Here is a 25,000-nt window from a genome sequence, read left to right as displayed (position 1 = left end):
CAAAACTTACTCTTCGCTGAGTAGACTTTTGATTGACTCTGTTTCTTCTGTGTGAAGTGAGTCGTTTGTTTCATAGCTGCGCTTTAGCCATATTTTTCTTGGGTAAACCTGGTGTCGCAAGAGATGTTTGGTTAGTACCTCGAAGCCCGAGATAGTTCCATTGAGTTCTATAAAAATTCTAATTTCATCTCTGTTTGGGAGAGGAGGATCAGTGGCTCCAAGGAGGGCCATGTAAGACTCGAATGATGAGTCAGTGATTTCAGTTTTGTCATCAATCAAGCGAAACCTCTGCACTATCCATCGTGCAACCTTGTCATTGCACTTTATGTTGTGCATGACCTTCAGGAAGGAGTGTTTGTCCCTCAATCCTGACTCCTCCAGGAGTTCCAGGGTCTCAATCTTGGTTGCCAGTGGCACCTCCACTTCCCCCACGTGGAAAATGCTTAGTGTCTGGATAAGTAGGTTTTGATACTTCTTCAGAGAGTAAGGGAGAGAGCCCCCATGCAGCTCTTTCACAACGTCTTTTACTGTTGCTTTCTTTATTCTTTTATTTGAGACAACACTGGAAAGCATTATTTCCCGAATGTGTGGTGGAATACATGTCTTAGATAATTCCTCACTCAACATATGCATTGGCCATATGATCACTTGTTTACGGATGTTGTAAGCTCCCATGAACTCCATGAAACCCTTATGAGGGAAAGTGTAATAGGAGTTGTTGAAGGAGTTGACTTTCTTTAGGAAGGCTCCAGCCAGCTCTTCTATTGGTAAGCCCAAACTAAGACATAGATCAGCCAATCTTTGATAGACCGAATGAGGAAGATTTATAAAATCATCTTTCAATCCTTTGAGAGATTCCAAAGAGAGTTCCTCCAGAAATATATTTATTTTGTGTTGCAAGACACTTAATTCTAAGTCACACGTAGATGGGTTCCTCTGCAAACGCTCCTCTAATTTGGAGATGATAAGAAGGAAAATCTGCCAGTAGAGCTCAGCCTCAGTTGTGATTCTGTTTACATCATCTGGTTTGAACATCCAAAGAATTGTGAGGAGACAGAGATTATAGGCGACTTCCCACACTACGCTCATTTTGTGTTCAGTTTTCTTGAGGAATTTTAATAGATTATCTAGCTCTTGTAAAACTGGGGAATCTTTGGGTAGACTCAAGAAGTATTTGGTTACAAACTCTTCTCTTTTGTTGGCTTTAATTCCTACAAGCCAAAGATGAACAGCATTCAAAGCTCTGGATTGGAGATGAGCATTCAGTTTCTCTTCAGCTTCAGGTCTGGTTGTAACGATAACAGTTAATTGGCTGTAGAGTTTGTTGAGAGAAAGGATATGGTTGAAAAGGCCAGATGAACTCTTGTTGAGCTCATCATAGCCATCTAATATGACCAGAGTTTTTTGTCCTAAGACAGCTTTAACAAGGTCTCCATCCTTGAATGAGCGATGAACTTCTTCTCCCAAAAAGCATTCAATAAGCCTATCAAATGTATTGATAATATCTCTTAATTCTGCATAAAAGAGCAGATGAAAGGAGCTGAGGCCTTTGATGGAGGGTCTTTGGTTGGCCCAATCAGATGTTATCTTTTTCACTAGAGTGCTCTTGCCCATTCCTGCATGTCCTTTGAGCAAAATAAAACTTCCAGGGTCAGAACCTGAGGCAACATCTATTATGTCCTCCAGTAAAACCTCCTTATTCTTTCCATCCTGATTCATTTGTATTTCTGTGAATATTTCATTCACTGGTAACTGCCTTCCATCTCCTTTCACTATCAAGGACAGTGGATTTATGGTTGTATTTCGATTCAAGACATCTTTCAAGAATGGAACACCTTTATTCCTTATCAATGCTATCTGTTCAGAGAAGAACAATTCCTTCTTGTACTCATCAAAGGTCTTTGGGGAAATGGCTGCATCTCTTATTTCATTAAGCTTTTTGTTGAAATTAGCAACATTTGCATCAATCTCTGTCTGGCTGACATGTGAGCATATTCTGCCAACACTGCAAAGTGCTCTCTCCATTAGTGTACGGATTTCTTCAATTTTGTCAAAGAAATCTTTCCTATTTAGATTGAGAGCTTCATGAGCTATGGTGTTTCTTATGTCCTTTAAAGATGTGATAAGACATTCTGGTTCTTTACCGCTTCCTGATGACCAAGCAATGTCATCTTTGCCAGCAAAGACTCCTTTACAATGTTTCAAAAGGAGACAAATAAGGGTTATATCCCACTTAGCAACATCAGGGGGATACTTCTGTAACGTCTCAAGTTGTTGTGGATAGAGCTTCTTCTTCAGTTTATTGATCTCTACATTTTTGTTCTCCAGGTAAGATAAGAATTGGATTTTCTGATCCCAATCTGGGTTTCCCCAGATGAGAAACAGCTGCAGCAAGGGACATATAACCTCATCCAAGATCTTCCATTGTCTGATCTTATACCGGTCACACTCGTTGAACACTGGGCGAGAAGTCATCCTGTAACAAAGTGAAGAAAAGAGAATTTTTAAGTATGCATTAAATTGCATATAAAAATGAAAATAGTTTTTGTAAGGAACATTTTTACCCCTTTGAAAAAAGGGGTAAATTCTTCTTCGGAATTATATATATATGTAGTTCATCTTTTTTTTTTAAATTAAAAGTTTCTGCGATATATATATATATATATATATATATATATATATATATATATATATATATATATATATATATATATATATATATATATATATATGTAAGTAGACAGGAGCAATTACTCAAGCATAAACATATTGGAGTAGGGAGACGCGTTCTGTTCTTTCATCCATTAATTTGCTCCGACGTTTCGTATCAGCTTGATACATTTTCCAGGCTGAAACGATTTCAAATCAATTGCGTATAAGTAAAATGATACACACAATGTTTACCAACACCAAAATTAAAAAGCTTTTTAATAAATTAAGAATAAAAACAGAGTAAAAACAGAAACACAGAATAACAGTCGAAGGGCTCGGAGCGAATATAGAGAAACAAATTAATTCAATAATAATAATAAAATAATAATAACAATAATAATAATAATAATAATGATAATAATAATAATAATAATAATAGAAAAATATATAATAATAATGATAATAATAATAATGATAATAATAATAATAATAGAACGAACAAGACACCTACCCACAGCGGTAGCGTAAGGAGAACTGACATGAAAAATTGTTATGGAAGGGAGTGTAAACAAAACAAAAGGTAATTAGGCAATAAACAATTGGGTGGAAGACGACTGGTGGTTAAGAGAAGGTACAGTTAGCTTAATCATTATTGATTCAAGGGTGGTTAGTTCGTCTATATGTCGGGTTCTTCCTATTATATTAAAATGACTGGTATCTATGTGTGTTTTGCAGCTTTTACTGTGATTTCTTATGTTAGATTGTTCTGGATTTGATAGTCGACAACCCGTTCTACAGCTAATTCCCTGATGAGAGGAAATTCGGACTTTTAGCAGCCTCCTGGTGCAACTGATGTAAGTGCCAAGATCATATCTGGGACAATTATACTTATAAACGACACCGGAGGCAAACAGGGGGCTGATCTTATCCTTGACTTGGAAGAGTGAGCCGATAGTTTGGGGGTTTATGGGAATTAGTTTCAAATTAAGGGCAGGCAATTGCTCACTGAATAGGTTAATGCATTTTTTCCTAAATTTATAATTATGGAGAAAGGGAAATCTAGCAAAAATTACGGAGCTTGGGGACATTGTGGACTATTGGGGTTGGATTGAATTTCAGATTGAGTAGCTTATTAAGGGATCTATGAAAAATTTAACTTGTCATAACTTGGGTGTTAGAATGTGAAATAAAAAAGTTAAATAAAATTGCATACCGAATACCCAAGGTATAACAAAATGAAAAGTGAAGATAAGCCAGGGGAAACGCATGTAGCTGTGGTATGCTGGGAATGGGAAGTTGAAATAATATTTCAGTAACATAACCTTAATTTAATTCAGTGCACAGTAAACATATACATATAAAGTAAACATAATACACACAAAATAATACACATAAATATAAAGATAATATAACTGTCCTAACACTGGACAACACACTGGTGAGATAAGGGGATTACGAGGTACAGGTTACAAAATACTTAGCCGAAAAAGCCGACCAGCAGAGAAGTTCACAAAACCGATACAAAGAGATTGGGTGAATCAGAAGATAGGGCTGTTGCTATATGTGCAAAATTGGGGATTTATTAAGAAAAGACGTATGTGTAAAGAATTTATATTTTACATAATCGAATTTAAGAACCTTTTAACATTTCCAGATTCAAGATGTAGATTTAAAGACCCATCTCTTAGGGCATTTCCATAGTAAACCCTAAAATAGGTTGTTCTGATGACATATACGTCAATTATAAATGATAAAGTAAAGGCATCCTTCTTACGAACCATCACAATTGGAGAGGCTGAGGGGACTCACTTTCTCGAATCATGCCTTGCTCTTGTAATTCATTAATCTCTCTTTCAATTGCCTCTACATGACAGACGGGATTCCTATAAGGTTTTAAACTAATTGACGAGTGACTGCCAGTCTCGATGTTAAATGGAAACTTAGTAATTCTCTCAGGGGTTCATCTCCAACTGCTATTAAGTCCGCAAAACCCCCTACAATATTTCCCAGTCTTTTGTGATAATTAATTGGGGTCGCTCCAACAGCTGTTTGATGGAGCTTTCTCAGCCTATCACCACTGGAACCTTGATCATGGAAGTATGTGGACACCAGTGTCCATTCGGCTATCACAATCAAACATAACTCAGTCGCAGACTGACTCAGTGTCTCAGTGGAAACACTGGGTACTTACATTTATAAAGGGAGTTTCAACCTTTCCTTCGGTGATGGTGGTGACTCCTGGAGACATGAAATCCCCCCACTTAAGATGTGATTTTACGTACACTAGGTCGCCTTTTCACATTTCCTATGCGGGGGCCACTTATAGTGAGCAAAGGGTGGAGGATGAATTGATTCACCTGTCTCTGGCTCGGCAGGAAGCACCTTCGCTATCCCAGCGAGGGCGACCCTAACTCGAGGTCGTGTTTCACCTATAAAGGGTATCTCTGTTTCTACTTTCCACCACACTTCTAACTCCTCCCCATCAGGCCCCCGTATAGTCACTTGCTTTTCCTTGATGAAATCAATCCCGAGGATAATGGAAATATCCCCAATATTTGATGTTGGGATGACATAGAAGGCATTGGTCACTTCTTGACCCTGAAAGTTGAATCATTGTTTGACGATACTTCGGGTCATTAGTTTGTGACCAATAGCCGTGTTCAACATCAGGCACTCCTTCGATATATGGTGAGCATCAGTCTCCAGATGCTCTTCTATGAGGGATATGCTGGCCCCGGAATCAAGCAGAGCGCATTGCATACGCTATCCTAAATCTCTTCCATGAACGGGGACCGCGTTTGAACTCTCATGTTTGGGAGCGGCGGTGAGAGGCAGCTGTTCTACCTCCCGAACCCCCTCAGGCACTCTCAGGGAAGCAACGCTCGCTGACCAGGGCATCTCCCTTACTGCTGACTGGGGTACTGACTGGCGTCCTCTGATAATGGGCCTGGGCGTGCCGGCTGACTCCTTGGCACTTCTGTCCCCAGTCCTAGCGGGTCTGACGAACGGCTCAAAGGACACTTGGTCCACTTCCTGTGTCGTCTTCCCCTTCCTCTTGTTGGTGCAGGGGAGGCGTGTTTTCTTATGCCGACGCTGTTATTTGGACAGCTGTTCAGTAGATGGTCTCTGGCATGGCATCCAAAACACCGCTGCTGATCGTCGGAGGGGCATGCAACCTGGAGGTGCCACCTCCCACCACATTTCTAACAACCCCCAGCCACCACATTCCTACCTCTCAGACCTCTTCCTCTGTGAGGTCCTCTGCTACATGCAACCCATCCTTTAGAGGTTTTCAAAGCTGGTTGGATGCCAGGCTTCTGCCATGATGGGTGGGGGGAGAGCGTTCCTCCCTCCACCTGCCTGTCCAAATCGTCTCTGGTTGACCATCATCTGTGCGTTAGGGATGGCAACTTCAAAGGCTTTCCCAGACTCAAACGCGAGTACGGCTACAGTTTCGGGGAGAGCCTTCATTATCATTCTTCTACAGAACGCATCTTTTTCTTCTGGAGTCTTCTCTGCTTCAGGTACCAAGGTATAGAAATCTCTAGTTATACGGTTGATATATACGGTGATGCTCACTCCAACCAGCAACTCCGGGCTATAAGCCGCCCACAATCCTTGTTTTTTTTTTCTTTATGGAGAGCGAAGTGTTTCTGGAGTCCCTTCCGTAACGACTCCCATTTTCTAATGTCCTGATCCAATCCATCTAACAGGGAAGCCGCGGCCCTGGTCATCTTTTGTGTGGTTTGGGCAATCCGCTGAGAGTCAAAACAACCAGGGGTAGCCATTTTGATGGTTGTCAAAAAGGATTTGATCAGCAAGAATCCCTCTACGGACTTTATATTATCAAGTTCAGGAACAGGTCTTAGTAAAACTTTGAGTTTATTTACCACTTCCACTATTTAGGTCATATCTGTCCTGGTGGTTTCCATGACACTTCCCAACCGGATTGAGATTGTAATGTGACTTCCACTGTTCTGACGTTTTTGTACGTCTCTGCGTAATTCCACTAGTTATTATTATTATTATCATTATTATTTTTATTATTATTATTATTATTATTATTATTACTAGCCAAGCTACAACCCTAGTTGGAAAAGCAAGATGCTATAAGCCCAAGGGCTCCTACAGGGAAAAATACCCCAGTGAGGAAAGGAAATAAGGAAATAAATAATTGATGAGAATAAAATAACAATATATTATTCTAAAAACAGAAACAGCGTCAAAACAGATATGTCCTGTATAAACTATTAACAACGTCAAAAACAGATATGTCATATATAAACTATAAAAAGACTCATGTTAGCCTGGTTAACATAAAAACATTTGCTCCAACTTTGAACTTTTGAAGTTCTACTGATTCACCTACCCGATTAGGAAGATCATTCCACAACTTGGTAATAGCTGGAATGAAACTTCTAGAGTACTGCGTAGTATTGAGCCTCATGATGGAGAAGGCCTGGCTATTAGAATTAACTGCATACATAGTATCACGAACAGGATAGAATTGTCCAGGGAGATCTGAATGTAAAGGATGGTCAGAGTTATGAAAAATCTTATGCAACATGCATAATGAACTAATTGAACGACGGTGCCAAAGATTAATATCTAGATCAGGAATAAGAAATTTAATAGACGGTAAGTTCTGTCCATCAAATTAAGATGAGAATCAGCAGCTGAACACCAGACAGGAGAACAATACTCAAAACATGGTAGAATGGAATTAAAACACTTCTTCAGAATATATTGATCACCGAAAACCTTGAAAGACTTTCTCAATGAACAAATTTTTTTTTTGCAATTGAAGAAGACACAGACCTAATGTGTTTCTGAAAAGTAAATTTGCTGTCGAGAATCACACCTAAAATTTTTAAAAAGTCATACAAATTTAAAGAAACATTATCAATACTGAGATCCGGATGTTGAGGATCCACCGTCCTTGACCTACTTAAAATCATACTTTGAGTTTTGTTAGGATTCAACTTCATACCCCATAATATGCACCATGCACTAATTTTAGGTAAATCTCTATTAAGGGATTCACCAACCCCAGATCTACATTCAGGGGATGGAATTGATGCAAAGAGAGTAGCATCATCTGCATATGCAACAAGCTTGTTTTCTAGGCCAATCCAAATGTCATCTGTATATAGTATGAAAGTTAAGGGGCCAAGAACACTACCCTGTGGAACACCGGATATCACATTCCTATACTCACTATGGTGCCCATCAACAAAAACTCTTTGAGATTTATTACATAAAAAATAAATAATAATACTAAGAAACGACCCACCCACTCCCAACTGTTTGAGTTGGAGAACAAGGGCCTTATGATTAACACGGTCAAAGGCAGCACTAAAATCAAGGCCAATCATTGGAACTTCCTGACCACAATCAAGGGATTTCTGTACAGCATTGCAGATTGTAAGAAGGGCATCACATGCTCCAAGGCCTTTACGAAAACAAAATTGTAAACTAGGGAGTAGATGATTACCTTCAGCAAACCTATTAAGACGTTTTGCCAGAAGACGTTCCAAAACTTTAGATAATATGGGAGTTATGGAAATTGGGCGGTAATCAGTGGGACTTGAGCTACCACAAACACATTTATATAAAGGAGTAACATTACCAATTCTCCAACTAGTGCTAAAAGCTCCTCTTCTTGCTAACTTGCGCAAAATAACAGATAATTTTGGAGCTAAGAAATCTGCTGTGTTTATAAAAAAACAAAGGAAAAATACTATTTGGGTCTACACCTCCATAAGCATCAAGGTCCATCAACAGAGCTTTAATCTCACGAGATCGAAAAGCTAAACTAGTTAGGTTAGCCTCAGGAAAACAGGAATGAGGAAGTTCAAGTTTCTCATTACTCTGTTTACCGTCAAAAACATCAGCCAAAAGTGTTGCCTTTTCCTCTGGACAGTGAGTGACTCAGCCATCTGGTTTAAGTAAAAGAGGAACTGTTGCATCTACACCAAAGAGTGCAGATTTAAGGGTAGACCACCATTTATGTTCCTGAGTTGTACCAGAAAGGGTTTCTTTTATGGTTAAATGGTGCTCGTTTTCAGTTGAGGCATAAACTCTCTGAGCATAAGATCGAAGCTGAGTATAGTTGTTCCAGGTCAAATCTGATCTGTTACCCTTCCAAAGATGATAGGCCTCCTGCTTCGCCAAATAAGCACGTCTACAATCATCATTGAACCACGGTTTGTCCTTCACTCGGTACCTTAGCACATGAGAAAGGATACGCCTATCAATAATGTTGACTAGATTCTAATTCAAAGGGACAACAGGATCTACACTACTATATAATTGTGACCAATTCAAGCACAAAAGATCATGTAAAATCCGATTCCAGTCTGCTTGGTATTTCATATAAATTTTATATGAGTATGATATATCAGGGACAGACTCCTGAGTCTTCACTACTGATGAAATCAAGGTATGATCTAATGTCCCGACTGGAGAACCAACCTTACTAGTTATAACGCCAGGGGAGTCAGTGTATACGAGGTCCAAGCAATTACCGGAACTGTGAGTAGCTTCATTTATGATTTGCTCACAGCCTGATTCAGAGGCAAAGTCTAAAGCTCTTAAGCCATGGCGATCGGTAGGAGAGATAGAACTTAACCACTCCCTATGGTGAGCATCAAAATCACCAACAGAGACAAAAGAAGCCTTTCTATCATCTTCTTGTATCTTAGCCATAATGGTAAGAAGACAATCGAAGATAGAATCACCCATGTCTGGATTCCGGTAGATCGAACACAAATAAAAGTTGTTATGCCTGCCACAAACTTTTATTACCTGAATTTCAGCCTAATTTCTTGTAGGAGTGATGGTGGGCCCAATTAAAAATTCTGTTCACCAAGTACTGTGTCGACAATACCTAGGAGATTCATTTCACCCCTCTCTCCGTCACTGGCACTCGATGTCGAACTTCTCGTGTTAACCATTATTATTAATATCCTTTGATTCCACTTTTTCAATAATCGCATGTCGGCTAAAATCCCTTATCACGGACGTTAATCTATTTCTATTGAACACCTGACACCATTTAATATGACCTGATTTGGGTCGTATTGGGGTTCAATTAACTTAGGAAAACACGAATGTGGTGGGTGGTTCATGCACAAATAATAGCCGAGTTGATCGTTTTACACAGACAATATTTTCTTAAGATTACATGGAAGCCCTTAATTGTCATTACATTACGTTACCAAGTAAAGCCCCCAAGAAAAATGGTACAGAGTTCTGTACACATGTTGGCACCTGCCCTTCCTTGCGTGACACCTCTATAGGCCTCCAAAACATACTAAATGTCTGCTGATGTTACCAACTTCTCTTTGATTGACTATGTTAACGATGTCGGTTCCAGGTCGTTTAGTACCTCCTCAAACAACCCCTCCCCCTCCACCCATTGTGTTACATATCTCGCTATTTCTTGCTTTCCTACTATTTAAAGAACCTCCTAATTACTGTACAAGATGAGGAGAGCTGCAGGACTGGCTAATTTTGGAGAAAATGGAGTGCTTGCTCTTTTAAACAAATACCTACTCTATTACTAAATGATTTTATAATGACCCTATCCCCTCTATGTACATTCTCCCTGGGTGTGTCTGTACTTTACCCGTGAATCATTGTTATTTTCCATTATGATCATTTTACAATAAACTGTTCCAGTAATCTAAAAGTCAGCAAGAGACTTATATTCAGAGTTTTGTTGGAGATGTACTTGAATCAAATATTCACTTTTAAGAATATTTCTGCTCATGGTTCTGGGAAAATTAACCTAAACAATAAATCCTCTTATGATTTAAAGGTCGTCTATTTCCCCGCCTCTCATCATTCATTATTTAATTGCCACACTTAGTGACAAATTGTTGGCCTTATGGTTGGATAAAGAACATTAAAAATAAGTGTAATAATGAGCAAGAGACCAAGTGTCACATCTACTGAAAACTGACTTAAGACATGAACAATGATGAAATAAGAAACTAGAATAACACAAAAGAGGCAATAAATAGACATCTTGGGAGAAGAGGAAAGGAAAATCTCGGAAGGAAAGTCAGTTAAAAAGTATAATGAAAGAAGATAAAAGACTAATGGATGTCTTTAGAAAAATTAAGAAGAAAATCCTGACAATGATGTAGAAAATAGTAGCAGCTAGGAGGAGTGGCGTGTACTAGTTACCCACGGAGGACCATTAGGGAAGAGACCTTAGTGCCTTTCCGCCGAGATGGGTGGGTCAGAAATGACGACGCCCAGGGGTGGAAACATTTTTGAGGAAACACACCCGTCCCCGTGAGAGTGGCAAGACAATGTTCCTCTGGGGAACGAAGATTGTACGTCCACATAGGCATCTAAAATGGCCGGTTTGTTCAGTTTACCATCGCGGAAGCAACAACATCAAAATTCACCATTCGAGATGACAGGCCGAGACCCATCTATTGGGTTCCGTGAGACGTTCATCATCACCAGATTGGGTGCTCGTAAATGCTCTAATAATGGAGGACTTCATCATCGAATCAACAGCTGCGGGCGCTCTGACAAACACAGAATACCCACGAAGGCCAAGGACAATCCCGGAAATTTGAAGAGGTTCCAGACAGCAACTTTAGAACGACAACTATCAACCCACACATAAGTTAAGCAATGGGGTAAAAAATATGTTGATTTTTTTTTCTTTTCAGGATAAAATTTGAGTTAGAGAGTAAAATGTGAGTAGCCATATTATTGCCCGTCAATAGTTAATAATTGTCCGATGTCTAAAAGCTCATAACTCGAAAACATACTATTTCAAACTTCGGTAGAATTTTTTCCATTTATTGTTCAATGTTAGAGAGAAAGATATTGAAAAGAGAAATATAAAACTCATGAAATACTTCAAAAGAATCTTGATTTTCCCTACTCTCTTTGTTTCATGATTTGTGTTTACCAGTGTCACATAGGCACTGCTTGAGACCCCAGTTGGAGGTCATGTAAATGGCCTCTGCCTGCTGGTTCACCTGGGAATGCATGCTGTCTCAGCTTCCACCGGTGACAGGATTCTGTCACCGTGTCAATCTGCAGACAAAGGGTTTTTTACTGTCACCTCATTGTTCTTACAGATTGCTTGGGAGAGAAACAATCAGAAGATGAAGGCCTTCCGGATAAGCATTCGGTTAGAGACAAAACGGACTAATACCTCGACACCCCTAGGAAACGTGGCATCTCCCCATGGACTCCATGTGCCACGACCGGCGGTGTGCCACGCCTTGTAGTTAGTCAGGTTAGAGTCGCTGTCAAGGTACCAGGGCTCGTAATTACTCCGTTGTTCAAGACCACCACCAAAAGAACTTTGTGTAAATTTATACTTGTTTTTTTGAAGTGGACATATGAAGTATGAGTAACAATAATATGATTTTCTGTAACTGTACTTTCGTCTCCTCGCTGATTGTTCACCCAAAAATAGTACTTTCATATTTGAAATGTAAAAGAGCACTCATTATTAATGTAAAAACAAAGACGCTTTGCCAAATTTTCAAGAAACTTAAGCGTACTCAAGAAAACTATGTAACATTTTACTTAAACCCAATAAGTTGAATCATAGCCTAATCTCTCTCTAATCCTGCTTTCTGAAAATTTATTTTGTTTGAATTATCTCTAACTTGACAATTTTGGTGGCTTTGCGGTGGGATTGATTCAACGATTAGTGGAAAAGAATAATAAATTACAAAATGAATCTACAGGGACTTGAAGATTTGTACATTGAGGCCGATGAAACTGTCGGAGGCATACGGCATTTCGTAAGGACACAAGGAGAACCTGTACACAGTGGAACATCGATGGGCACAGAGGGACCAACACAGAAGGGAGCATACCAAAACAGCTCTTTACTGGAAGATGGGTTCGAACCCCAGCTCGGAGGAAATGGAAGACACAGCGACTCTAGAAGTTTCCAACCTCTGTCAGAGTATGTCCCCATCTTTGAAGATACAGTACCACGGCGAGGGCGAAGATTTATATCGATCGAAGCGTTCCTTGCATCTGTTGAAGCAGCGATATTGGAGCGATGCTAGTCAGACCGTCAGAGAATTGTTTTGGTAAAATAGAGAATTAGAGGAAAAGCACATAGGAGGGTAAAAAAGGACATTGAATTAATTCCTGGAAGTTGAGTCTTGGGAACACCTAAAAGTACACCTACAACGGAGACTAAGCCTAGGTGCCACCAGTTTGCATCAGTATATTTGCACTTACGTTCCTGTTCGGGAGGAAGGCGAACATTACTAAGACTTCTTCGAGCGGATAGCAGCAGACTTAGATGACTTTTTTGATGGCCATGATGCATTGGAAGGCGTGAAAGACCCCTGGTTGAAAAAGGTTATGGCTATGCATGTACCCGTATATGCGTGGGGTACACTGATGCAGCCCATGCCTGTGGAGAGGGCGATGGAAAACGTGCGGATTTTAATAGAAAGCACGGAAGCCGCACGCCAGCTGCAAGGACAACGGTAACAGCGACCTTCATCATCGTCATCATCGTCAGTGAGCCATACGAGTGGACAGATGAAATCGTCGGAACAAGGAGAAATCCCGAAGACCAAAACCCGGAAGGTGATGCATTGTTATAACTGTAAACAGCGGGGACACTACGCGAGCCAATGCAATGTGGCTCGAACCCCCACCGCGGGAGCAACAGCAACGCCCCAAGCAGCAGGAGGAACGACACTTGCGATGGGAACAGCGCCTGCGATGGAAACGACATTATATTACCCAAATCATTCGGTGGGTTTTATGCAGGCATCCCCACGAAGGAGGCCCCCAGCAACACAACTGCCGGAGCCTGCAGCTTGGTCGATGCCGCAAGCACAAAGGACGACCCCCAGCAACGCCAAGGACGACCCAATAGGAAGAAGACTGATGACAGCACCCCAGCAACCTGTTATGAAAGTTAAGTTCCCTTCTGGTTTCAAGAGATGTTTAATAGATACAGGGGCATCTATGTCTCTTATTGTGGAAGCACACATTACAGTCAGTCAGGTGTAAAACGAGGTTCCTTTAAAATGTCAAGGTCTTGGGGGAAAAGAAGTTCTCATAAATAGTTTTTGTTCACAACCTTTTGAATTGGGAGACGAGAAATTCATTCATGATTACTACGTCGTTCCTGAGTTTGTTATTTCGGGAATAGATGTTATCTTTAGTTCAGATGCGATCTGGTTATTAGGGTTAAATGTACTTTCATGTCCTGAGCGATTAACTGTAACTTTGAAGGATAAAATCCTACACATAGGGGGGACATTCGCATCAATAGCACCCGTATTAGAACCTGTTGTTAACGTAACTGATAAGTGGGACCTTCGACTTACACAAGAAGTGTGGATAGACCCTTCTGTTGCAATGGTGATTGAACTGTATGCGTGTATCGGAAATGTGAAAGAAGGGGTGGGCGTACTTATGCTCCATGTAGAATTTGAAGATAACATGTTGCAGGACTCAATAGTGCAAATCCAAGAAGGGAAGGTAAGAATATTATTCCACAACTTTGCATCAGTGCCAGTGTTAATTAAAGAGGATACGCTAATTGCGTGGGCAAAAATGAATATTGATTTAGTGTTTAACGCCTCCTTTTAGCAAAGTACCTCATCATATCGCACATGCGTATTAAAAGAGTTGGGATCTAGTTTGACACCTGTTCAATATCATTATTATGTAGCCTAGATTTAGGAAGAATATCAGGATGTATTTGTTTTAGAGGAAGAACCTCCGGGTTACTGTGACTTTATGCCCTTCAGTATAGATACGGGAGACAGTCCGCCAGTCGTAATATACCCTTATAGAGTACCTTTTGGATATCAGGCTGAAGTAAATAGCCAGTTAACAGAGATGGATGAGAATGGAATATTCTCGGTCTCTGATTCCCCCTGGCGATCTCCTATCGTAGTAGTAAAAAAAAAGTCTGGCTCTTTACGCATAAGTGTAGATTACCGTAAACTGAATAGCATAACGAAAGGTGATTTGTTCCCTCTCCCGTCAATAGAGGAGATCTTGTGTAAAGTCAGGAATAACATGTTCTTTTCGACGTTAGATCTTAAGTCTGGGTATCATCAAATAGCACTCGATCCCAAGAAAAGGGAGAAAATAGCATTTGTTGCTGGTGACTCATTGTACTCCATTAATACTTTGCCATTTGGATTAAAGAATGCGCCCGCGCATTTTTCACGCATAATGATGAGCCTATTTTCTGGATTGGTAGGCAATGCAGTGTTAATCTACCTTGATGACATAATAATTTTGGGGAATACTGTAGAAGAACATGTGACTAGTTTTGTTAAGTTGGAGGCTCAGAAACACACTAAGGAACCATCCTCAAAAAAAAGCCGCTCCAAAACTCCGTTCACGCAGGAGCGCAGCCACGTAACCCACACCACTTGAAATTATAAAACAGCCGTTAGTCAATTATAAACACTAACATAACCACCAGTGAAAACCCAAACTATTAAAGAAGGAAGACAATAAGTCTACAGTATATTTAACCTTATACATCTATAAAAACTTAAATAATTTAGAAATATATAGCAATAATGTTACAATATTTAAATGCATATATTGATATATATATATATATATATATATATATATATATATATATATATATATATATATATATATATATATATATATATATATATATATATATATATATATATATATATATATATATATATGTAATGATTAGAATAGTTCATATTACATGTTTAAAACAAATGACGTAATATGTCATGTTGGTTGGAGGAGCTAACCCTGGGATTTGCTGTAGTCATTCAAATCGTAAACAGGACATACAATGCAAACCTATGCAAACCTCAGCAATTTGACATTCTTCTTAAACGTCAACACATTGTCTCATCGTGTGAAAGTTTGTGACGTCACCGGATGCAGGTGTCTTCCGAGTTTGTGACGTGTCTTAACCCTGGATAGGTACGGTGGGTCGTTTGCGACCCCGAGCGTCAAAAAAAAACAGGTTTTTCTCACGTGACTCACCCCTGTGACTGAATTTGTGGGTGATCGACCTGCAGGAGGTGTCTCCCCTACACGCTCTAGTAGTGTCCAGATGTGCATTGCTGTAGCTGTACTCCTTCCCCGATTTCTGAGACGCGTCGGGGTCGTTCGCGTCCGAGTTTACCCTTCTGAGGTAGTTTGCATAATTATCAAAGTTATTACGTATTACGAAATTGTCGTAGAATGGTGCAACTTGTATAGGTTATCAGTTGTGGAAAGTCTTGGTGGATTGTTTGGCTACCATGTGCATGTTTTTTTTTTTAGTTTAAATGTCGTTCATCACCACGAGGACCATTTTACCGCGAGTGCCCCTTTTTCATTTTTTTTCATTTTTTTGCCAAGTCATTTTTCCGTAAGATATTGCCAAATAGTGTCGTAAAACTTTTGCTTGTTTAGTGTTGGAAAGTGTGTCTAGATGATCTGGCTACCCATGCATGACTTTGTTTTTGTCAGATACGACGTAGTTATTGGTATATTGGGTATTTAACTGCGGTTACCAATTTCTGTTTTTTTTTCAATATTTGTAAAAATTACTACGTAGTAAGGAATTGCCGTATAATATTCATTTTTTTTTCATGTTTATGTGTTAGAAAGTGTGCCTTGATGGTTGGGCTAACACGTGCATGTCTTTTTTTTTATCTGAGATGTCGTATATTAGAATGTCGGGCATTTTACCGCGAGTGTCCCTTTTTAATTTTTTTTTATTTTTTTGCCAAGTCATTTTTCCGTAAGATATTGCGAAATAGTGTCGTAAAACTTTTGCTTTTTTAATGTTGGAAAGTGTGTCTAGATGATCTGGCTACCCATGCGTGATTTTGTTTTTGTCAGATACGACGTAGTTATTGGTATATTGGGTATTTAACTGCGGTTGCCAATTTCTGTTTTTTTTCAATATTTGTAAAAATTTACTACGTAGTAAGGAATTGCCGTATATTATTGATTTTTTTTTCATGTTTATGTGTTAGAAAGTGTGCCTTGATGGTTGGGCTAACACGTGCATGTCTTTTTTTTTTATCTGAGATGCCGTATATTAGAATGTTGGGCATTTTTCCGCGAGTGCCCCTTTTTATTTGTTTTGCATTTTTTTGCTTAGTCATGTTACCGTAAGGAATTGGCAAGTAGTGTCGCAAAACTTATATTTTTATAGTGTTGGAAAGTGTTTCTAGATGATCTGGCTACCCATGCCTATTTTTTTTTTAGCCAGATATGGCGTATATATAAGTATGTTTTCGATTTTCCTGTGATTGCCATTTTTTCGTTTTTTCCCATTTCTTTCAAAATTACTACGTACTAAGGAACTATCACAGAGTAATATTTCATTTATATGTTTATTTGTCGGAAAATATGCCTTGATGGTTTGCCTAGCACGTGGCTGAAATTTTTTTTTTTCTGAAATGCCGTATATTAGAATGGCCATTTTTCCACGAGTGCCCCTTTTTATTTGTTTTGCATTTTTTTGCTTAGTCATGTTACCGTAAGGAATTGGCAAGTAGTGTCGCAAAACTTATATTTTTATAGTGTTGGAAAGTGTTTCTAGATGATCTGGCTACCCATGCCTATCTTTTTTTTAGCCAGATATGGCGTATATATAGGTATGTGTTCGATTTTCCGGTGATTGCCATTTTTTCGTTTTTTCCCAATTCTTTCAAAATTACTACGTACTAAGGAACTATCACAGAGTAATGATTCCTCTAGATGTTTATTTGTCGGAAAATTTTGTTTACTTTTTTTTGATTGAATATCATCAAATTTTTTTAGCTAAAATATTGTTTAACATTTTTTTTTTTCGATTTTATTTCCCTTCAAAAATTTTTTTTTGGGTCAGAATTTTAATTTTATAGTCGAAAAATAGTCGACAATTATCCAGCAACCCACCATACAATTTTTATGCATATCCAATAATAGTTAGATTAGTAAATAACACCTTGAAATTGACATACCCTTCCTACATTTCAAGTGGCAGATTAGGGAGTCTGAGTCAGTGTGGTTGGCGGCCATTTTGTGGACATATCCGAAGCGTAAGCTGCCCTATCTATATATATTCTTGTTCCCTATAGAATTTGTGATATTTTGGTATATTTTTACCTGCATAAATATCATATTATATATTAAATATATGTATTTTTTTACGAAATTTCCAAGTACTCAAAAAATTACCTTTAGATATGGCCCCTGATATAAATGTAATTTACAAAATAATGAAGATTTTTTTACATATTTCTATTTTAGGATAACATATGTTTATTCCCTAAAAAAATTAGCCACTTCCTATTTCATTTGGGTACCCAAAAAAATTCATGAAATTTGGACAATTTTTTTTGGCCAAAAAAAGTTACCCTTTTTTTCTCATTTCAGATCTTCACCTCCATGGGTCTGACTTCATCCAAAATACATCAAGATGTGTCCTAAACATTCAAGAATCAATTCCTAAAAGGATTTGTGTATATATGTATAAACTTTTTTTTTTATGAATTTTTATGTCAGGTCTTTTTTTTTTTCTACTTAATTTTTTAAAATATTAATAATAAATAGTTTTTCTGCAGATGAGTAGTATTTATCTTTACAGTTGTTTTAAGCATTCATTGAAGTTTTTTTTGGCAAAAGAAAAAAGGAGGTTACTGCAAAAACTGATTTTTCAAGAATTTTTTTTGGCGTCGGGGTCGTTCGCGTCCGAGTATACCCTTAAAGGGGTGTCCGAGGACCGTACCTATCCAGGGTTAAAGTCCTTGAGGCGTTGAGACATCAATATTTGAAGGTCAACCTAGCAAAGTGTCAGCTGTTCCAGCCACAGGTTCAGTTTCTAGGTCACATCTTAACTAACAAGGGCGTAAGCCCGATGGCGGATAATAATAGAAGCTATTCAAACATTTTTGCAGCCTCTAACCCCTAAGTAACTTATTTAATTTTTAGGGTTAGCATCTTATTAGAGCCGTTTTATTAAAGACTTCGGAAAAATCTCACGACACTTAGATAAACTTAGAAAAACAGAAAATTTTGCATGGACTCAAGAACACGAAGATGCGTTTTAAAAGTTGAAACAAGCTTTGTCTGAAATTAGTTTCTTAGGCTTCCCTAAATTTGATTGGGAATTCTACGTGATATGCGATGCTAGCGATGTTGCCATTGGCGGAGTTATAGAACAGATAGATGATGACCGAATTCTCCGTCCAGTAACTTTCGCTTCACGAGCGTTGAAGGGGCCGGAAACCCGTTATTCAGTGTTAGATAAAGAGGCATTGGCTATTAAGTGGGTGTTAGAAAGAAATCATTATTTTCTGTTGGGACATAAAATTTGTATCAGGTCTGATCATCAACCCCTATCGTACATTTTTAAGAAGTCAGATCTATCAAGCCGTCACGCTAGATGGTTGGAAGCATTGTTGGAGTTCGACATCATTGGCTTTGAATATACACCACGACACACTAATGTAGTAGCAGATGCCTTATCTCGTTCTGTGGCCGCTATAACAAGGTCGATGAGTATGTCACGGGCTGCGTGGGATTGCAAGTCGACGGCAATCAATGACCCCTCCCAGCTGGGAGAGAACTCAGCTGATAGGACGGAGTGTGTGCGTGTGTTTGTTGGGCCTAGTGGAGGAATGAATGAAGTAAATGCCCAGCATATTAATGAATCTGTCCTTGAAGCTTACAACGTCCGTGATGATGATTGTGATTGGGAGATAAAACGGGTAATAAAGGCCCAGAATGAAGATCCTGTATGGGGACGAGTTAAGGTTTACGTTAGAGGAGAAACAGAAGAATTCCCTACTCACATTTTGCTTCCATCTAATAGATTTGTAATAGAAGACGATGTTTTGTAGGTTACTGATTTGAAACGAAACAAGTTGATTTATCGAACTGTACTACCCACTCCTTTCATATGGAACGCTATGGCCTTATCGCATTCATCGCCAGTATCCAGTCACGTGGGCGTGGCGAATACCCTTAGAAGGGCCACTGATCATTTTTATTGGAAAGGCATGAAACAGATGATAAAGGATTATGTAGATGGGTGTCACCTTTGTCACTTGTTCCGATCACATAGATTAAATGTACTTCCTGTTCGAGTCTGGCTTTTAGTTAAAGAGAAATGGCAACGTGTACACCTTGATTTGATAGGCCCCTTGCCTGTATCGCACGTAGGACATAAGAATATTTTTGTGCTAGTAGATGCGCAAACTAGATATACATTCGTGCAACCTTTGATTGACAAGTCTGCCCAGGAAGTCGCTAGAGTTCTTAGAGCTTTCATTGAACTGTTCGGTACTCCTAAGGAAATTGTGTCGGATCACGGAACCGAATTTGTGAATGAAGTATTCAGTCGAATATCTGAATTGTATGGCATTAAGCATTCCCTCATTCTTGCGTATAGGCCTAGTTCAAATGGGTTGGTAGAGTCTAAAACTTGGTTCCTAATTAGTATGCCTAAATACCTAGTAGCAGATAACTCGAGTATCTGGTCAGATATGTTGTCTACAAGTCAGTTTGCCTTAAACACAGGATATAATGAGAGTGTTGGAGATACACCTTATTATTTGGTTTTCGGTCAAGATCCAAATTTGCCGTATGATGTTTTCATGAAAAAGGAGAAACTACCTGTGTATAACGTAGAAGATTTTCGCACTTATGTTACCAACGTAAATAAGAGGGCTTTTGAAGTTACAAATAAGATTTTAAAGAGAGCCCAGGAGAGGAACATTGGTAGTTACAACAGGAGATTTAAAACGAAATCACACGAGATTCAGGTTGGTGATCGTGTGCATATAAAGCAGCTTCAGGGTAGAGAGCATGAGTTCAAATCAGCTTTTATTGGTCCGTTTAGAGTGATCCTTACTAACCACAATAAAATAACTGTGAAGAGCATAGCCAGAGGTGATGTATATGAGGTTCACGCCTCGATCGTCAAGATCTTGCCAGAAAATGAGATGACGAGTTCAGACAATCAGAATGTGTCACCAATATACACTGTTTTGGATGCCAGTGATGAGTTTCAGCACATTCCTCGAACTCCCTCTTCTGCCGAGAGGGAGAGAGAGAGACTGTGAGGGAGAGAGCCTGTGAGGGAGAGAAAGAGAGCGAGGCGACCGGCCCTTAAAAGGCAGTAAGCCTAGGCTTGGTGTCAGTTAGCCAGGTTTTAGCGATAGGCTTAGGTTAACTAATTAGCCATGGGAAGTGTTCAACTTTTTGCGGCAGTGTGTTTGCTAACTGCTTGCGCCTGTGTGAACAGTGAAGTGAGAGTACGTAAAGGCGTAGTCTTTGATGAGAGATTTAGGTTGTCTTTCACGTCTGACGTACATGTGTTGTTAATTAGTTATGATCCCGTGAAAATTGCGAGTCCACTAGTTATGATTCTGGGTCAGATTAAAAAGTTAGAGGGTCAATTGAAACTGGCTAAAAAAGAAGTCGCCATGTTTAAACTGCGAGCGATTTTTGATAACGTAAACAGAGCCCTTAGTAACTCATTGGATACCTTTGAAGACTTCATGGTTTCAAAAGGGGATAGAAAGAAACGTGCAGATAAATAGATCGGCAAATTGATTGGAGGTTGGACTGGTCTAATTACCCGGTCGGAACTCGAACAGTTAGAGACCGCCTTAACCGCAGAAGAGAAAAATACGCACCTCATGATAAATAAAGTAATATCTCATACCCGTATCGTAGATGAGAAATTGAAGACAGTTTTTATGGCTGTAGCTAAAGGGCAGGAGGCACTAAGCATTTTAGAGAAGAGGATTAATGATTTCGGGGAGAAATTAGAACAAATCCAAATTGATGTGATTTAATTAGAAAGCGCTACACAATTAGCTTTTGTAGCTAGTGAGCTCACTCTATACTAAATGGCAAACACGGGGGAAATCACATCCGACATTCTACCCCCCCCCCCCCATGGAATTTTTGAGAATAATTAAGAAAATTCATGAGGCGGTGCCAATGTTTATTCCTCCTGTAGAGAATAATTTAGCGGAGTTCTATAGAATGCCATCCGTGACTGTTACTAAGTTAAAGGGCAGGTTTTATTTTTCCGTAGAGATACCTGTTAAGAATGAGGATTCAGATTTTCGTTTGTTTGAAGTAAAGTCAATGTGGACACAGACCGTAACAGAGGAATTCGCAACGCGGGTATCGGTTGATCTGCCATATTTTACTGTGAACCATAGGGACACTTGGGCTGTGACTTTGCCTAATTTAGATAGGTGTAGGATAGGGAAAGTACATGTGTTGTGTGAACCTATGTTTGCACTTTTCGCGCATGCCGCCCGTGTTTGTTTGTTTGATGTGTACCTGGAAGAGCCTAGCTTTGTGCATAGTTTTAGGTTTGAGGTAAAGGCTGATTTTGGAAGGGAAATAGTTAATTTTGGACATCGTTGGATTGTGTCTGTGAGACAAGAATCTAAGTACAGGGTGATGTGCGACTCAGGGAATGAGGTTAAAGTGTTGACCCCAGGAGTCATTGTCTTGACACATCAGGACGGGTGTTCTGTTCAAGGGGACGGGTACTGTCTACCTGGCCAAAGGAAAAGAAAGAGTGAATGAGTGACAGTTAGGGACACTTCTGTGTTGAATGCTTCTGTCATCTTGCCAGGTGTGAATGTGTTTCACGTGTTAGTTCACCTTAATCTGACTAGACCCGGAACCCTGTCCTTAGATCACCTCCTTTCTACGAACAATTCGTGGATTTAAAAACTTCACATAGGACTTTAAGTGTAGGCTTTTATTTAGCTAGTATATGTGTGTTTCTAGCCATCCTGATTAGACTGGGTATATATTGTAGGCCAATAGTATGTGGTCCAGCCTGTCTCCGATGGCGAAGGGCAGGGGGGGTCGGAGCACTCATGCTGACAGATCCACTGCCGGTAAGGGAAACTTTGGCTGTAGAAACACAAGTTCCAAGGAGGAACACCTGCCAGATGTCTCACGCTGGCCAAGGTCGAGGAAACATTCCTACACAGGGTGTGGTTCCGGTATGTCCAAATGAGCCCTCAGGTGTACGGATGAACGTACCATCACAGGCACGGTTTGAAGATGTAACAACCCAGCTGATGTCACCTGTAGGTTGAGTGCACACACAGATGTGTATTTTTATGTACTAATACTTTGGTTTGTAAACACTTTCCTAGTGTGATATAGCTATATGAGAATATTATGATTGATAACCTTATTGGTGATTTTTTCCTGTGTATGCGATGGCCATCCTCTATGTTTCATTTTACCTTTTTTATTTTTGATGTGCATTTTTCTTTTTTACTTATGATGTCTCTGTGGATCTATATATTTTTTTTTTCCATAGGGAATGGTTTGGTTTTATGTACTGTGATTTTTTTGTCAACTGTTATTACACCATGTCTCTAATTACAGAATCCAGGGGGGAGAGTAAGACTGAGACATTTAATGCCTCCCCTGTGATCGAAGAGTACCAAAGTGGTCGCTTAGGCGAGCCTGAGGATTAAAATCCAAGTTAAGTACTCTTTTTTGTATGATTTGTTTAACTCAAGGAAATCTTCGGCTTTCAGTTGCTAATGTGTAACCTTTCGCTATTTTGGTTCTTGGTTCTTGCTTGCCTGAAGTTGTCAAGATATGCATTGTTCTCAGAATTGCTTGCTATAGTTTTTTTGCTTTATACCTATGTAATCTTTTTCATGATTTGTGTTTACCAGTGTCACGTAAGCCCTGCTTGAAACCCCTGTTGGAGGTCTTGTAAATGACCTCTGCCTGCTGGTTCGCCTGGGAATGCATGCTGTCTCAACTTCTACCGGCGACAGAATTCTGTCACCGTGTAAATCTGCAGAAAAAGGGTTTTTTTCTGTCACCTCATCGTTCCTACAGATTGCTTGGAAGAGCAACTGCCAGAAGACGAAGGCTTTCTGGATAAGGATCTGGTTAGAGACAAAACGGACTACTACCTCGATATGACTAGGACACGTGGCATCTCCCCATGGACGCCATGTGCCACGACAGGTGGTATGCGACGCCTTGTAGTTAGTCACGTTAGAGTCGCTGTCAAGTTACCAAGGATCGTAATTACTCCGTTGTTCAAGATCACCACCATAAGAACTTTGTGTAAACTTATACTTGTTTTTTTTAAAGTAGACAGATGAAGTATGAGTAACACTAATATGATTTTTTGCAACTGTACTTTCGTTTCCTCGCTGATTGTTCGCCCAAAAATAGTATTTTGATATTTGAAATGTAAAAGAGCACTTTGCCGAATTATCAAGTAACTTAGGCGTGCTCAAGAAAACTATGTAACTTTTTACTTAAATACAATAAGTTGAATCACAGCCTAATCTCTGTATAATCCTGCTTCCTGAAAATTTAGTTTGTTTTAATTGTCTATAACTTGACAACCAGTACTATATCTTTTATCTTTTTCAGACTGAGAATCCAATGAATGAGCCAGATTGTAGGCTTGACATATGAGGGCATTCATTATCTTCGTTAGCAGACTGCTTTCACTACTGGACTGTAGGATTTAGACAAGTTAAGTATTTTAAGACACGGAGGCTACTTTTTGTTGCATAAATTGTAATTGATATTTGGCAGTCACTGTCCTATATGATATGTTTCCTTTATAAGATATTCAGTATTCTTATATGTTCATGTACAAAGTATAATATATATCCTGATCACAGACATGTGTAGTGTTGATTAATGATTAATTCTTTTTTTAAATGTTCTGTGACATGTGTTCACTGATGGTGAATATTTTTAATGAATTCATTATGTGGAATTAATTTTCTTGATAATTGTTAACGATTTTCAATTCACTGTGAAATATGTGAATTATTACCTAAGAATTTTTAATCTAAGTCTTGTTCACCCTTGTTGGAGGTGAACAAGGTTAGCCCAGGATCGTGGAGACTTTGGTTGAAGTACAGTAATTTTCAGTGGGGTTTTGTTTAGTTTTTTCCTTGAAAGTTAATGGAATTCTCTTTATTTTAAGGGGCTGTGCAGAATGCCGTATATGTGGGTATAGAATGAAAAACATAAAATCCTGAAAAATAATTCACTGAACTTTGTATGGCAATTCCTCTTAATTTCATAGATACAGGGAAAATAGTAAAAGTAACTCCATACACCATAAACATTATTCTCTACAATAAAATGTAGTATCTCTTCTGTTATCGTAAAATTCGATAATTATTACATTTTAATGGAAAAAAAATTGGGAACAATGGAATCTGTATAGCTTTTACAAGATACAGACCATATATTAGACCGTACATGCCCCTTCGCCCTTCAGTCTTAACCCAAACCACAGAGAGAATAAATGCTTGAGTTTGAGATCTGACACTCACTAATTCTTATG

At 39.1% G+C, this 25,000-nt stretch overlaps 1 protein-coding gene across 1 annotated transcript in view; it reads right to left on the bottom strand.

The window, feature by feature from the left end:
• Positions 1–6: 6 nt before the first annotated feature.
• The window catches only part of LOC137626863 (uncharacterized), a 66,973-nt gene continuing 41,979 nt past the window's right edge, over positions 7–25,000 (bottom strand). Inside the window, exon 2 of the mRNA XM_068357848.1 lies at positions 7–2,476. Coding sequence (XP_068213949.1) covers positions 7–2,475 — 2,469 coding nt within the window. The 5' untranslated portion in view covers position 2,476. The remainder of the gene's footprint in view (positions 2,477–25,000) is intronic.

The sequence above is a fragment of the Palaemon carinicauda genome, chromosome 34, assembly GCF_036898095.1.
Source record: "Palaemon carinicauda isolate YSFRI2023 chromosome 34, ASM3689809v2, whole genome shotgun sequence".
NCBI lineage: Eukaryota > Metazoa > Arthropoda > Malacostraca > Decapoda > Palaemonidae > Palaemon > Palaemon carinicauda.
Note: the sequence above shows the minus strand (reverse complement) of the source record. Positions and strands in the feature narration are given on the sequence as shown.